The sequence below is a fragment of the Mustela erminea genome, chromosome 3 (assembly GCF_009829155.1).
Source record: "Mustela erminea isolate mMusErm1 chromosome 3, mMusErm1.Pri, whole genome shotgun sequence".
Lineage (NCBI taxonomy): Eukaryota > Metazoa > Chordata > Mammalia > Carnivora > Mustelidae > Mustela > Mustela erminea.
Genome location: NC_045616.1, coordinates 61,245,380 through 61,262,519, shown reverse-complemented (window position 1 = coordinate 61,262,519; position 17,140 = coordinate 61,245,380). Strand labels below are relative to the sequence as shown.

Below are 17,140 nucleotides of genomic sequence, written 5' to 3'. Positions count from 1 at the left end.
CATACAATTTAAAAAATCCAGTATCTATTTAGCTAAAAGGAAATTTAATATAGTTATACAAGAGGATTATAGCAACAAAATAAATGAAATCAATAAAAGTTGGGAGTTAACAAAAACTGTGATTTGCGCGTAGCATGTGGTACGTTTTCACTAAGAAAACTGCTGATGAGGTACAAAATTCACAATACTGATAGTAGATTTTCTGTTGCTATCCTGTACCACTAAGTCTCTGGAGCTGACTCCTCCATCTTAAAGTGCATATATCCAGGAGATAGTTTTTGAATAATATTTTTTAAGGGTGTTTGGCAGGGAGGCACCTCATCCATATGCATTAATGGTTTTAAAAAGTACAACAAAACAAAAATAATGACAAAAACATCGTAACAGGAGAAATTTTAGACCAAAAATACATAAAGCTAAGAGGTCATTATCTGAAGAGAGATAGGACAATTAAACAGGACAACTAGGTAAAAAGTGAAGCCACTTCCATGAATGCTGAGTATGGAATGGACTAGTGATGATGACAGCAGAGACATGGAATCCTTACCAGTAACATAATGTAATTTAAAACAACAACAACAGTCATAAACCAGTCTTTCAAATGCTGTGAAAATATGAAAGGGACTACTATTTCATTTCCCTTAAATTTCAAATTTGTAGCTAATGTTGATTCATGAAAATTTACAAATTTCATAGTTCTCAATCTTGTCCCAAATCACTGTTTTATTTAACACAATTACCTATTTGTAAATTGAGAAAGATATATATTTGGCTGTAAACTAAACAAATGTTTTAGAAGTTATTTTATAACAGCAGTGTATACAAACCTGAAATTCTCGGAGAAGAGTTGATATGTTGGCTTCATTTGCCAAGTTTGTCAAAATTTCAAGCTATAGAAAAAAGAAAGAGTAACATTGTAAAGCACCAAAAAAAGCGCATTAATTTAATAAAGACAAGGCATTGAATAGAATGGTAATTTTTGTTTTTAAAAAGTCACACTGTTACAAATGTTGTGAGGCATATACCTTTCTGGTGAATTTTGTCTTCCTACATCTCCAAGCAGAGAACAAGTAATTACATAATTTTCAAAAACAATTAGGAAAAAGAGAATCTTCCATCTTCCCTGCTTATCCCAACTTTATAATTTATATCTAATTAACCTAAACAATTTAAGATAGTTTGTTGTTTTTTCCCCCTTTAATAATAAAGCTAGAAAACAACTTGCCCTTCATGTACTACCTCTGTTTTCCAGATACCAATTAATTCTTGGATTTGTTGTCATTTATCCTACCATCCAAATACTTGGAGATTTGAATTCTCTTTTCTTGATTCATAGTTATAAGAAGATGTAATTAAAAGTCTATCTCCAATAGGCTCACTAAAAAAGTTTCAGTTCTTCCTCGTAAAAAATATTCAAGCTATCTTAAGGAAAGCATGATAAAGGAAAAAAGGGAGACACCTGGGTGGCTCAGTGTGTTAAAGCCTCTGCCTTCGGCTCGGGTCATGATCCCAGGGTCCTGGGATTGAGCCCCACATTGGGCTCTCTGCTCAGCGGGGAGCCTGCTTCCTCCTCTAACTCTGCCTGCCTCTCTGCCTACTTGTGATCTCGATCTGTCAAATAAATAAATCTTAAAAAAAAAAAAAAGAAACAGAACAGACAGGACAGATAGAAAACAAAACACAAGATGTATGTGTGATGTATATATACACATAGTCATATCACAAATGACATTAAAAATAAATGGTCTAAATACTCCAATTAAAAGGGATAGATTGTAGAGAAGTTCCATATATATTTTCAGTACTAGTCATTTTTCAGATATATGTACTGGGAATATCTTTTTCCCAGATCATAGCATCACTCTGCAGTTTATTTTGATGAAAACATTTTAATTATTTTTTAAGATTTTATTTATTTATTTGTCAGAGAGACAACAAGTGAGTACAAACAGGCAGAGCACCAGTCAGAGGGAGAAGCAGGCTTCCTGCTGAGCAAGGAGCCCGATGTGGAACTCTAACCCAGCACCCTGGGATCATGACCTGAGCCAAAGGCAGACGCTTAAAAACATTTTCATTTTTATATAATTAAAAAAAAAAAAAAACAATCTCAAACATATAGAAAAGGTAAAAAGAACTATTTTGATCTGAATCATTTGAGAGTTGCCAATCTGACACCATATCATCCCCAAATATTTCTGTGTATATTCCCTACAAACCAGGACATTGCCCTACAGAACACAATAGGATTAAGAAAATCAAGAAAATTAACAAATTAACACTTATACATACCTCCATGCAATCATCACTTCCATTAAGTTTCATTAATTATCTCAATCATAATAAAAGGATCCAATTCAGTATCAGACATTCAGTTTTATCTTTAGTCTCCTTTGGCCTGAAAGTTTCTATGTATTTTTCTGACCCTCACAACCTTGACATTTTTGATGACTGCAAACCAGTTATTTTCTAAAATATCCCACAATTTTGATGGGTATTAGATTTCCTTATGATTGAACCCAGTTTTCATGTGAGTAACCAATCATCCCAATATATGCTAAAAAGTCCATTCTTTCCACACAGGTTTGTAAGGTCTCCTCTATTATATAATACATCTTCATATACATGGATGTTTCCACGCTTTCTTTTCTATCCCATTTATTTTTCTGTCTAAATATCACAGTTTTAATTATCATAACTTTATATCCCTATGTTCTTTAGTGTAGTTATTATTCCCTGAACATAACACTCTTTCATAATCTCTGTTAGCATAAACTGCTCTCTTCTCCTACTCAGACCCTACAACCACCTCCCATTCAATGTACCAACAAGAACAAAAAAATTCACAAAAATATTATTCTTTTAAAATCCACTCAAACATCAACTTTTCCACAAGTATTTTCTAAATCCCAGAAACTTAACCCTACTTTTCTATCCTGCACAATACTCAATTCAAATCTCTATAATATCACTTAAAAAACACAGTGCTAAAATTATCTACTTGTCCAGTGTACAAAGCATTATTCGAGGTGCAGGTAGCGTGTATAAACTTAGTATTATTAAGATGCAGCAGCATTTATTATAACTGGATATAATAATAAAGTTTAGAAAGTATAAAGAAAATCCCTAAAAGTATCTGTGTTTCTGAAAATGCAGGTCTCCATTTTGCAGATGCTCTAGCAATATCTAGCTATAGCTATCTTCAAAATAAAGATGCACTAAGGGTAGTTGAAAAATAAAAGCATGTGTACCTTCAGTGTCTTGATCATAGTTGGATCAGTTGATCGAACATAGAAACTCTTCAGATAAGGTTCAAACATACCCTAGATTATAAAAAGAAATACATAAATACATTTATGGTTTTAATGCATTCATTTCTCCCTTGAATTATGTGTTCATAATGTACATACCTTTCTTTGAATTGACATAGTTGCTATATTCTGTAGGACAATATACTGCACCTCCCTAAAAATGAAAGGAGAATTTTCATTGGATATATTTTCCAAGTAAGTACCTTTATGTAAACAGTATATTAAGCCAAAAAAAAAAATGCAGTAAGTTTCAAACTGAACTCAAATATTAAACAGTTTTTAGTAAATCTTAGGTATTTATGTCTTCTTCTTCTTTTTTTTTTTTAAGATTTTATTTATTCATTTTACAGAGAGAAATCACAAGTAGATGGAGAGGCAGGCAGAGAGAGAGAGAGGGAAGCAGGCTCCCTGCTGAGCAGAGAGCCTGATGCGGGGCTCGATCCCAGGACCCTGAGATCATGACCTGAGCCGAAGGCAGCGGCTTAACGCACTGAGCCACCCAGGCGCCCCTTATGTCTTCTTTTTAAACACATTTTCCTATAAACTAATAAATAAGATTTCATTCATCATGTAGAAAAGTTAAAACCTATTTTACAATACTGTATTCCTAAGATGTAAAGCCAAAACTACAGCTGCTCTGAACACATGCAAGGAAGGTGCTCTTAGGGCTAACAGAATAAACATGATCATAGCATTAATATAAACTCTTGATCAGATGATCACCATATCCCTCAGTTCTAACCAGAAAGACTAGATTTAAAAAAAAAAAAAAAAAGCTGTGTTACTTTATGTCCAAATATCTAAGAAATGAATGTAGAAGTTAATGTGTTATAAAGCTTCACATGAAAAATGCATTCCAGAACCTCCTGATAGCCTTTGAACTAGTTACAGAAAAGAAAACATTACTGAACTGAGAAAAAGGAAAAGAGTGACCATGTATAAAGACACAGTCTTTACACACAAAGAATCCTAAACACAAAGGTGTTTAGGTCCTAAGCACAAAGAATATCACTAAGGAATGGCAAAAGTCAGTCTAGAGTTAAGTAGCTGAGGCACTAAGGTCTTGTTACATGTATCTTTTTCCCCCAACTCTATCAGCAGAAGTAAGGACTCAATGAAAGAAATTTTAAATTTAAAGTAACTAATTATAACAAAATATTCAGGGTAAGCTAAATACCTGAAACTGTTTTGTAATTCTTAAAACAGAGAAAACAAAATGACAATAAAAATCTGATCTTAAACATTGCCAAAATATTTTCAATCTCTTTGGGCTTGAGTTTAAGAGAAATTTTATATTTATCACCAACTTAGAGATAAAATGTATAAAGCTTGTATGATGACCCCTTAAGTATGAAATCTTATAGACAGAACACAGAGTCATGTAATCAATGTCTGAAAGATAGATTACAGTTGTACAAACACTACTTTTGAAGCCACACAAAAGAAAAAAAAACAAATAAAATCATTTCCTACCTATTACTACGAAGTAAACGGACTAGTGGTTTCGAAATGATGCCAACTTCAGACTTTGGTGATATGTGCCAATACAGCTGAGCAACTGCCATAACCACCTAAAAGATAAAGCATGAAAACAGTAAGAACTATAAACATGGGAGCAATCTACAGCTTTGAAGTACATTCTTACATATTGTTTACTCCTACAAAATTCCTGTGAAGTAAGAGGAATATGCTACTATCCTTTGAAGCAGGTTGAACAGTGTCCTCCCAAGAATTCATGTCTACCTGAAGAATGTGACCTTACCTGGATAAAAGTCTTTGCAGATATTATTAAGGTAATGCTGGAGATGAGATCACACTGGATTAGGGTGGGCCCTAAATCCAGTAAGTGTCCTTATAAAGAAAATTATAGACACAGACACATTAAAGAAAGCAATGTAAAGATGGAGGCAGAGACTGGAGTGATGAATCTATAAGCCACTGAGTGCAGATTGCAGGCAATCACTATAAACTAGCAAAAGGCAGTTTCTCCCGTAAAGCCACCAGAAGGAACGAACCGTTTGATGCCTTGATTTTGGACTTCCACTTTCTCACTAAAAAGTGAGAAAATACATTTCTGTTGTTCTAATTCACCTGGTTTGTGGTAATTTACTATGACAGCCCTAGGAAACCAATACATCATTGAGAAAGAAAATAGATGTTATCAGAAAACAGATGTTAAATGAGCTACCGAAAGTCTGCCTGCCAGTATGCAGCAAAGCTTTTCATAACACTCCAAACCCCATACTCTTCCTAACACTGCTGCTGCTGCTCTGAGATTGGGAATATTTGAAAAGTTTTAAGTATGCCTTTCCAAATGAAGTCCAAATACTTTTGAAAAAGTAACAAGTAACAAGTAAGCTAAAAATTTAAAAAATCAGTATATTAAATTTATAATTAAATGAACTCTACTAAAATAATTCCTCTAAAGTAACAGAATTTGAAATAATCTTTTGTTTTCAAAATGCAGAACCTTAAAAACAGTCTTTGCTTCAAAGCCATTATAAGGGTGATGAGAACTTCTGTCATAAAATATGAGAACTATGTTTCCCCCACATGCCTCTACACTTAGATTCAGAGATCAAAAGTCCAAACTGAAAAGTGATCCAGTTTAACCTGTGACAAATGCAGAGAGTTATAGTAGTTATATCATCTTGACTTTAGCTCAGAAAACATTAATACTACTTTACTTATGCTTGTTCTATAAGGTTCTAACAAATATATGGCAGTAGTTTTATATATGCTTAAAGAGTATACAGCAGCTGAGGGTGCTTGAGATAAAAGGAGTTCCTTCCAAAACTAAGAAACATTTTAAAAATGTTTTTATTCTATTTATTTATTTTTAAAAAGCACTTTAAAAAAAATACTGCTCACAGAGTCCCAAATTTACTGTTTCTTGGCCCATTGCTGTACTTTTTTTTTTCTTACAAGGCTGATTTATAGCTTTCAGATATTACTTGGCAATTGAGGAACTTAAGGATATTTTATTTCTTCACTTGTGATCCACAAATACACTGTAATTATTGAACAAACTGTCCTGAATTTAAAAACTTACAAAATAAGAGCACCTGGGTGGTTCCATCGGTTAGGCATCTGCCTTTGGCCCAGGTCATGATCTGGGACTAAGTTCCATGTCAGGCTCCCTGCTCAACAGGGAATCTGCTTCTCTCTTTGCGCCTCCCTCTCCCCCATCTCATGCTCGCTCTCTCTCTCTCCAACTTGTTCTCTCTCAATAAAAATTTTTAAATGTTAAAAAAAAATTAAAAATAGTATCTTATAAAATAAAATTTCTATGACTGACTTAATCTACAAGAAGGTAATGGTCATTTTTACAAATACTAAAGTATACAGTTGGCTAATAAGTCTTAGTATATTATAGAAAAGAAAGTAAAACTTAATTGTAATGCATTTTACAGAAATTAAGCCCTTTTCTATTAAAAATTGTCCAATGCTACTAGGAAGAAAGTAAACTGACTTTCTATAAATGTCAATGTTTTAAAGATTCTAGATGCCACTCAGTATGTAATCTCTTCTACTATACTAATTAGGGCACTCCCTCAAGCCCACAAGGCGTACATACTCTTCTTCTCCCCTAGTATTTACAAATCTAAAAGTTTCAAGTTGCTTCCATAACCAGAATTTGAAATCTATAATCTAATTTGTAAAAGCCAAGAGGGAAACTCCCTATCTCCAAAGTCCAAAATGACTAAAATATACAAATAGATGGGTCCTCTACAGTTAAATTATGTGCATTCATGATAAAGTATATCCTATAAGCACTTTTCTATTCCTAACTATTCTTACCACTTTTGCCTTATCTACAGTTAGGACAGCCTCCCAACACTCTGCTGACAATGCCCCTTATCTCCAAATCAATACACAGCACTGACCAAGTTTCCTGAAAAAAATTCTCAAAGTTTCTCCTTTAACTGTGAGTCAGGCTAGAAGAAGGAAATCTACTCACAATCCTTCAACAGTCAACCTTTATATGTACTTAACAGCACCCAATTAGAAGGATAGCAAAATATATTGGGACATAAAGGAAATTACTCTATTTGGTATATATCAAATAAGTATGGAATTAAAACATACGGGAAAAAAAGTACAAACTACTTCTATTTGTTTCACCATTTTTGATCAGTAAGTATTTTGACTATAAAATCAATTCCCAAGATAAAGATAAACATTGAGTCAACTATAAAGAGAGTTTCAGGTGACAAGTTACAGCTACTTAAATACAATCTGGCTAAGCTGGGCTCACTGAACTATAACCATGTTTTACAACATTAGAAAAATAGCATTTTTTCTGGGGCGCCTGGGTGGCTCAGTGGGTTAAGCTGCTGCCTTCGGCTCGGGTCATGATCTCAGGGTCCTGGGATGGAGCCCCGCATCGGGCTCTCTGCTCAGCAGGGAGCCTGCTTCCTCCTCTCTCTCTGCCTGCCTCTCTGCCTACTTGTGATCTCTCTCTCTGTCCAATAAATAAATAAAATCTTAAAAAAATAAATAAATAAATAAGAAAAATAGCATTTTTTATTACTGTGTATGGCTATTTAATAATAATATAGAAACTAAATTATCAGGTATAAGATAAAAACTTCTGCAAATTACTAAGATACATAGACAGAGCTCTAAGCTCTAAATCAGCATGCATCCAAAAACTTAAAATAACTCACATTTTCAAAGTTTTTATTAGTTGAACAGAACCATTCATTAAGAACATGTTTTAAATTAACAATATTAAGAAAATGTTTTACTCCATCAAATGTTTAGATATAACTGCCAGTTAACAGGTAACACAGAGCACAGAAGAAAAAATTAAATAGCACTATAAAGTAAGCAAAGAGAAAACCCTAAAGAACATTCTGCAAGACTTGGGAGGTTTAAGAGCTGTAACAACCAGGTACTATACATACTGGTTTAGATTACCTATTTATAAAAGATACTTTAAAATAAACTGGTATTAAATGAGATGAAATTTTATTGAATAGAGAGGACTGACTAGGGAAAAAAAGTTTAAGAAGTACTATATACAGTATGATTTTTACCTTGGTTTAAAAAATATGTATGTATAGACAAACACACAAGTGAATATATGTATATTTATGCAGAAAAAGGGTCTGGAAGAAAATGCATCAAAACATAATAGTGATTTCTGAGTGATAGGAATATGATGTTTTAATTTCTTTAAAGTTTTGCCAGTCCCTATTTCCTAATTTTTTATTGTGCACATAAATAAATGAAATATAAAGTGTATTTAAACCAAAAAGATGTAAAACAAAAGAAAACAAACTCAGAAGTCAAATGAAAATGATTTTTAACTGCTATTCCTACCAGTTAAAATCTTTTAGGTATGCGGCATTATGATAGACACTTTCTTTATATGTTAGTCTCTTAAAAACTCTTATTAGGTTGACATGAATATTAAGGACTGATACCAGATACTCTCAACTACAACCAAGTAACAGAAATATGCAGTCTTCCAACCCAATGAGAAACATATTAAGCTTATATATTAGGAAAAGCCAATTAACAAAACCACAAAAGTAAATGAAGTCCAATAGGCATATAACTACCAAACCAAGTAATCTCATCAAAACTGATTTTTTTGGTGTATGATCAAATAAATAAACAAATGCTCCCTTAGCACACTGAAATACTGTTCACTGAACTTAAATACTTTTAACAACTGTTTTTAAAAATCCATAAATTATTTCTTATAAGGGTGTTAAATTACCGCTGCATTCCTGCTCTGAAGCAAAGGCTTTGTATTCCGAATTAAAAGTCTATGGTCTGGATCCATAGTATATGGCTTCTTCCTTTGGTCAGTCTTTTCCTTCTGTTCATCATCAGATTCATAGAAATTCTTTTCATTGTCTTCTAAACCATCATCCTGAAAGAAATACAAAGAAAACATTCTTTTTGTTGGTTTTTTTTTCTTTTTAATTTTATTTATTTGACAGAGATCACAAGCAGGCAGAGAGGCAGGTAGAGAGAGGAGGAAGCAGGCTCCCCGCGGAGCAGAAAGCCCAATGCGGGCTGGATCCCAGGACCCCGAGATCATGACCCGAGCCGAAGGTAGAGGCCCAACCCACTGAGCCACCCAGACGCCCAGAAAACATTCTTTTTTAACATCTACAATCATGATAGTATTTTATCGTAAAATACCACTGTTGAAAGTATTTGAAAATCTTAAGCTACCTGTATAAAAGAAGGCCTTGCTTTTTCTCACATTTGTAACAATGTAACTGTCCTTTAGTGCTATACATAATATTTCTTTTCTGTTATATAGTAGACCTCTGAAATATTAAATCCTCATTGATATATCCATAGCTGACTAAAGGCAAAACTTGATCATGAGACTCTTAACAAAGCTATAACAGAAGATTACCTAAAACCTGAGAACTATTTCCATACATTATCAGTCACTCTGTAACTGGATCTAAAAGTCAGAACAAAGAGAACTGTTTCAACTGCAGCATGCATAAAAGAAATCATAATAAAACTTGACAGGTTAAAAACTAGTGTGTAAGTATGTCCCTGTATTGTCAAGAAAGACTCAGTTTGATACTTAATGTATATCCACAGGGGTTGATTCTATATTTTTGCTTTGTACAAATTACTTTGTAATTTGAATTCATTGTTATCTCTGTCAAAATCTGCCTAAAGGCATTTAGTCTTAAAAATAAACAAACAAAAAACATTAAAAGACAATAATTCTACCTAGATCCAATTCAAGAGTCGTTTAGAGGTAATTTTTGTTACTAAGTACCTGAAACACACTTTTTACTTCTGAAAAGATGAAGTTGATATACTTTTCCCTATTCCTCTATCTACAACTAGAAACTGCAGACATTATATAAAAAATAAACTTAAGTAAGGAAAGACAGAGAGGAGAAGAAAGACTGGATATGGACCTCAGGACCCAAAGAATGAAACAAGAAAAGTTCCTTGGGTTTTCATTTTTACCACATTTTACCAAGGACTGAAAAACTGAGTGCCAAAAACACCAAGCACAGATAAAACAAACCCTCCAAAAGCCTACTCTCAAAGCCAAAAAGACCAAGTAAAAGAAAAATCTAGCAAGACATCTTTTAGAAAATAACTACTCTACTGTAGCTACCAATAGAGAAAAACTAAGGTTTCATTCCTACCCCTATCAGCAAAGGCTGGCGTGGAACCTAGACTTCCAACTGCCCCATGCTATAATGAGATGCCTCCATCATCCCACTGGAATGATGTCAGAAAAGGCCACTATAGCCAAGACTTTAATTCCCAGGAGATAACATGCCATCCCCACGGTGTCAATAAAGACAAAGTGAGGAACTTGCATATCTAAGTCCACCCATCAAGAACAAAGTGACCTTGGGGCACATGGGTGGCTCAGTCGTTCAAGTGACTGCCTTCAGCTTGGGTCATGATCCCAGGGTCCTAGGATGGAGACCCATGTCCTCCTGCTCCCTGCTCGGCAGGGAGCCTGCTTCTCCCTCTCCCTCTGCCGCTCCTCCTGCTTGTGTTTATTCTGTCAAATAAATAAAATCTTAAAAAAAAAAAAAAAAGAACAAAGTGATCTTATCCCTCCCCACTGAGCTAGTCTAAGAAAAAGTACTCAGTGGACACTTAAGATTTATAGCACCACCACCCAGTGGTAGCAATGACACTAGTGGAGGAAACATGTAGAACAGCCATGAGACATTTCTATCCCTCCCAGCCTAAGAGCTATCAGGACAGAATTACTGGGGAACCTGAAATCCCATATCCAGCCACAGTAACAGTGAAAACAACCTCCCTGGGGTGTCAATGGAGGCTAAGTGGGGAAACTGGACTTCTACCACAACCTGGAAGTAATGAGGGAGCATGGACTCCACCTTTCCCTAATGGAGTGTTATCAAACAAACCCAGCTAAAAGAGAAGATCTGGGGGTGCCTGGGTGGCTCAGTGTATTAAATCCTCTGCCTTTGGCTCAGGTCGTGGTCCCAGGGTCCTGGGATCAAGCCCCACATGGGGCTCGCTGCTCAGCAGGGAGCCTGCTTCCCCCTCTCTCTCTGTGCCTGCCTCTCTGCCTGCTTGTGACCTCCGACTGTCAAATAAATAAAATAAACTCTTAAAAAAATAAGTAAAAAATAGAAGATCTGAATAAAATGTAGAATCTCATAATATTCAAAATGTTCAGGTTTCAATAAAAATTACTCATCATTCCAAGAACAAGACATAAAGTTGGATGAAAAATGATAAACAGTAGATACCAACATTACAACAACAGGAATATTAGAAATATCTGATTAAGATTTTACATCAGCCATCATAAAAATGCTTCAAAGGAAAATGAGGAACACCACTGAAATAAAAGGAAAAATAGAAGGTCTTAGCAAAGACTTACAAAGTCTTGAGAAAAAAACAATATATAAAAAAGACCAGACAGAAATGTTAAAGTGAAAAATATAAGAGTCAAAATCAAACAATGACTGAGACCAAAAGCAGTATTAAGGAGACAAGGAAACCATCAGTGAACATAATAAAAGAGAAATTGCCCATTCTGAACAACAGTGAAAAAAAAAAGACTAACAACAAAGAAAAAACAAAAAGAAAAAAGAAAAGCACCCCACCACACCACCCCCAAAAAAAAACAAAAACCTCAGAACTTCAGGGGACTTGTGGAACTATAACAAAGTAACATCTTTTGTCATCTGAATCTTGGAAATAAAGAAGACAAAGGGTGGGGCTGAAAGAGTACTCCAAGAAATAATGGATGACAAAATATTACTTGGCAAAAGAAATAAAAACATAGACTGAATAAGATGAGTGAATAAACTCTAAGCAAGATACATACAAAGAAATCCATAATAAGACATACTAAGTCAAACATCTGAAAACCAAAGACAAAGAGAAAAAATCTGGAAAGCAGCATGATAGAAATGACACTGGAGAGGATTTGGTAATGAATCAGAGTGATTAGTGATGAGGATAAAAATGTGAAATAAGTTGAAGAACTTCTTAGAAGTTAAAACCAATAGGATGCAGTGAATGAATGTGAAGGATGAAATGGGACCACTGAAACAGGCTGTCCCCATTCCCAGCCTGGATAACCAAGCAGATAATGATGTCACCAGATAAGAAAACCTGTCCAGGGAGAGAAAGAATCTCTCTCTTCTTCATGGCTTCTTGCTATACAAACATTCTTAAAAGATAGTCTAAAACAAAACCTACGAATGCCTTTACTCAAAAGAGCTTCAAAAATGAGGAATTCCAATGAAGAACCATCTCCCAATATTTTCTTTTGTTCATGACTGACCTACCCTTATTTCTAAGTGAATTCTCTTTCTACACATTCACAAATTCCTCCTAAGAAAACCAAATGTATAATTTGTGATCTCTAATCATTTTTACTTCAATACGGTAGAAAAGTTTTTAAAAGGGCTACATAACTAAGTAAAGAGTTTTTAAACTTGACACCAAAAGCACAGTCCATAAAAGTGAACATAATAAACTGGATCTCGGGGCACCTGGATGGCTCAGAGGGTTAAAGCCTCTGCCTTAGGCTCAGATCATGATCCCAGGGTCCTGGGATAGAGCTCCACATCAGGCTCTCTGCTCAGCAGGAAGCCTGCTTCCCCCTCCCTCTCTGCCTGCCTCTCTGCCTACTTGTGATCTCTCTCTGTCAAATGGATAAATAAAATCTTTAAAAGAAATAAATAAACTGGATCTCATTAAAGTTAAAAAATTCCTGCTCCATGAAAAACCATCTTATGAAGAATAAAAAAATTCTAGACTGGCAGAAATATCTGCAACCACACATATGATAATGGACTAGTATCCAGAATATAAAGACAACTCCCAAAACTCAACCGGGAAAAAAAAAATTAAATTTAAAAAAGAGCAAAAGGTATTTTTAAGGACTGACCTGTACATCTCACCCTCCAAATTCACATGTTGAAGCCCTCATTCTCAAAGTGACTATATGACAAACTAGGGCCTTTAAAAAGAGGTCATTAAGTTTAACTGAGACCATCTGGGTGGCACCCTAATTCAACAGCACTGGTGCCCATATAAGAAGAAAGAGAAACGCCAATGGTGGCACAGAGAAAAAAACCATTTGAATACCCAGTGAGAAAAGAGCCATATGCAAGCCAAAGAGAGACACCTCAGGAGAAACCAAACTTGCCAACACCTTGATCTTGAACTTCCAGCCTCCTGGAAGAACTGTGAGAACGTGAGAAATATATATCTGTCCATCAAGCCACCCAGTTTGGTATTTTCTTATGGCAGTACTAGCAAACTAATACAGACTTCAACAAATAAATTCACTGAAGAACGTATGGCAAAAAGCACATGAAAAAATTAAACTTCATTACCTTCTAGGAAAGCACAAATTAAACCTACAGTATATCAAAATGACTATACTACACACATATCAAAATGGCTCTCATCTTATATAAAAACATAGTGACAACACCAAATGATAGTGAGAACACAGGAAACTGATCATTCACACACTGGTGGTGACTCTAAAAGGTTATAGCCACTCGCAGTTTGGCAATTTCTTACAAAACTAAACTTGTAATTACCATACCAGTAATTGCACCCCTGGGCATTTATCCCTGGGAAATAGAAATGTATACTCATACAAAAATCTGTTAACAAGTATTCATAACAGCTTTATTCCTAGTAGCCAAAATGGAAACAACCCAGATGTCCTTCAATGGATGAATGGTTAAACGAATGGTAAATAAAATGGTTGAACATTTATGCCATGGAATGCCACTCAGAAATAAAAAGAAAAAAATAATGATATATACAACAAATCCAATTAATCTCCAGATAAGTATGATGAGTGAGAAAAATCCTAAAAGATTACATATTGTATTGTTACATTTGTATACCATTCTTGAAATGATAACATTATAGATAGAGAACCAATTAGTAATTGCTGGGGGTGGGCAAGGTCAAGCAAAGGGAATGAAGTAGTTTCAGAGATGCAATGGCAACAAGAAGGATCTCTGTGATGGAAATATTCTGCATCTGGACTGGACGAATGTCAGTATCTTCGTTGTAATACCTTACTAGTTTTGTAAGATGTTGCCACTGGAGGAAAACAAGCATAGGTTACACCAGACCTCTCTGTATTCCTAAAACAGCACGTGAATCTACATTATTGTAAAATTAAAAGTTCAATTAAATAAAATTAAGGAGAAAAAAAAATCAATAAATTCTTTTTCTTTTCTTTTTCTTTTTTTTTTTTTTTTTTTAGTAAGCTCCATGACCAGAGTGGAGCCCAACATAAGGCTTTAACACACAACACTAAGACTGAGACTTCAGCTGAGATCAAGAATCACACACTTGGGGAGCCTGGGTGGTTCAGTGGGTTTTAAGCCTCTGCCTTCAGCTCAGATCATGATCTCAGGGTCCTGGGATCGAGCCCCACACTGGGGCTAAGCAAGGAGCCTGCTTCCCCCTCTCTCTCTGCCTGCCTTTCTGCCTACTTATGATCTCTCTCTGTCAAATAAATAAATAAAATCTTTAAAAAAAAAAAAAAAAGGAAATCACATACTGAACTGACAGAGTCACCCAGGTGCCCCAAATCAATAAATCATTTAAAAGCTATTTATATATATTTATTCATTGTTACAATAATAAAAGAAGTGATCTTAAATGTTATAGGTTAATATCACTTACTGAAGTACTTTTACTTTGTTAAGTGTGTACGGATAATATACAATCTTCACTTAATTCGACTTAAATATCACTGAAAATACAGAACTATTACTATTAGGTTTTTTAGAAGTAAGCATAATATTATCTCAATGTTTTTAAAATCCATAATAAAAAAATCTTAAGAACGTCTCCAAACAGAAAAAAAACACAAAATTTATATTCTCTGGAAACCAAAGAAAAATTTTTAAATACTCACCTTCAAATATAACCATAAATTACAACATTATCATTTTCCTTTGAATGCATAATTCAAAATAAACTATAGTTGACCCTTGAACACAGATTTAGGGGCTAACCCCAACATAGCTGAAAATCTGAGCATAACTTTTGACTCCCCCAAAATTTAACTACTAATAGCCTACTGTTAATGGAAGCCTTACTAATAACATAAATAACTGATTAACATATACTTTGTATGTTATATGTAACACACTAAATTCTTAAAATGTTAACTAGAGAAAAGAAAATGCTAAGAAAATCATAAGAGAAAACACATTTATAGTACTATACTATATTTACTGAAAAAAATCTATGTATACATGACCTGCACCATTCAAATCTGTGTTGTTCAAGGGTCAACTGTACTTGTCTGCCAGTCCTTTTAAGAAAAAAAAAGAGACTATAAATGGACTATAAATGAGATATACTCCTGTCTTTTTATTTGTTTACTTTTATTTGCATTTATTTTATGCATAAAATAAATGGGCCATAAGTTTTTGTTTCTTCAGTTTTTACCAGGATATCTTTTTTTCTATGCAACCTCCTGTTCTGATTTAGGAACAGTCTGCTCTTTTTCAGTAAGGATCCTCTCAGTGTGGCAGGGAGAACGCAAAGTTTGACCCTCTTGCTTTACATGATTTTGTACAGTTATCTGGGTCACATAAACAGCAAACCATTTTCAGAGATCATCTCAGCCCACTTATAGGAAGAGATGATACACTGTTACTCAAGGCCAGACTTGAGTGACTTTCCTTTATGGAGTTCCAGGCCAAACTGATTCTATTATGTGCATTAATAAATTAATAAAATGATACCCAAATAATCACATTCGCTAAGCATGACCACTCTCCTACAATCCTTAGTCAACCTTAATCAAACAAATGTTCAAACACTACCTGAAACTGATATATGATGAACTGATGTGTTGATACAATCTAACTAGCAAAATTCTCAAATGCACATAAAAAGCTAATCACTAAGCATTTACTCATTCCACTTCTCCTTCATTATTAACACACTTTATTAAAGTTCAATTATATTATTTGAATAAGACATTTGCATTGCTTGATTAATTAATAAAGGGCTGACGTGTTCATGAGTTTAATGAATGAGGTAAGGCTTCCACACAGAATGGGAACAATCTCCAATAATATACATCTGAGCTGCTGGCTATATTCACAGGTGTTCAATCCATAAGAATGGACAACAGCCCCAACAGAATGGAAGCCAGGTGTACACAACCAAAATGGGTATATACCACATCACACCACTTCCATAATGTACTGGCTGGCAAATTACTTGACCTCTCCTTGTCTTAATTTACCCATCTGTGAAAGGGAATAAAAGCAGTATCTATATCATGAAAGTATTTATAAAGACTGATAACGTTAGTGAAGGCACTTAGTGCCTCATGCCTACTAAACACTCAAGTAATAGATATTCCCACAGCTTTTATTAAGAAATTTTCTTCCTAGAAAAACCACATAACAGAAACCACTAATTTACCGCAAATCAAATATCCTGAGTTGCCAAATATAAAGAAAAGTTTACCCCTAAAATCTCAAAAAAGAGACTCTCATATTTGAGAATTTACAAAGGTATCATGAAACTCTTGTACAACTACTTCATTTTTACCATGATACACTGTTTGGAAAACAGTGAAACAACTTTAATCAATGACAGTTGTAGATGCTTAAAAGAAGTCCCAAACTCCAGTGACAAAAAATGTCATTATAAATATAAAAGGACTTTAAAGATCACTTTTTAAAAATAGGTAATACAGGATAATAGAGTTCTGCTTCCAGTAATAAGATAGACAATGTGAAACAAACCCTTCTAGTGAGAACTAGAATGGACATCCTTGTTGTGTTCATGATCTCAACAGGAAGGTTCTCAGCTTTTCCCCA

At 34.5% G+C, this 17,140-nt stretch overlaps 1 protein-coding gene across 6 annotated transcripts in view; it reads right to left on the bottom strand.

Moving 5' to 3' along the window:
* The window catches only part of AP3B1 (adaptor related protein complex 3 subunit beta 1), a 348,922-nt gene that overhangs the window by 149,714 nt on the left and 182,068 nt on the right, over positions 1–17,140 (bottom strand). For all 6 annotated transcript variants that reach the window (XR_004283661.1, XM_032334867.1, XM_032334869.1 and 3 more), the window contains 5 exons: positions 9,040–9,195; positions 4,782–4,879; positions 3,408–3,462; positions 3,249–3,320; positions 828–890 (listed from right to left, as the gene is read on the bottom strand). Coding sequence is in view for 5 of the 6 variants with exons in the window: in XM_032334867.1 (XP_032190758.1) it covers positions 828–890; positions 3,249–3,320; positions 3,408–3,462; positions 4,782–4,879; positions 9,040–9,195 (444 nt within the window). In the remaining variant the exon portion in view is untranslated. The remainder of the gene's footprint in view (positions 1–827; positions 891–3,248; positions 3,321–3,407; positions 3,463–4,781; positions 4,880–9,039; positions 9,196–17,140) is intronic.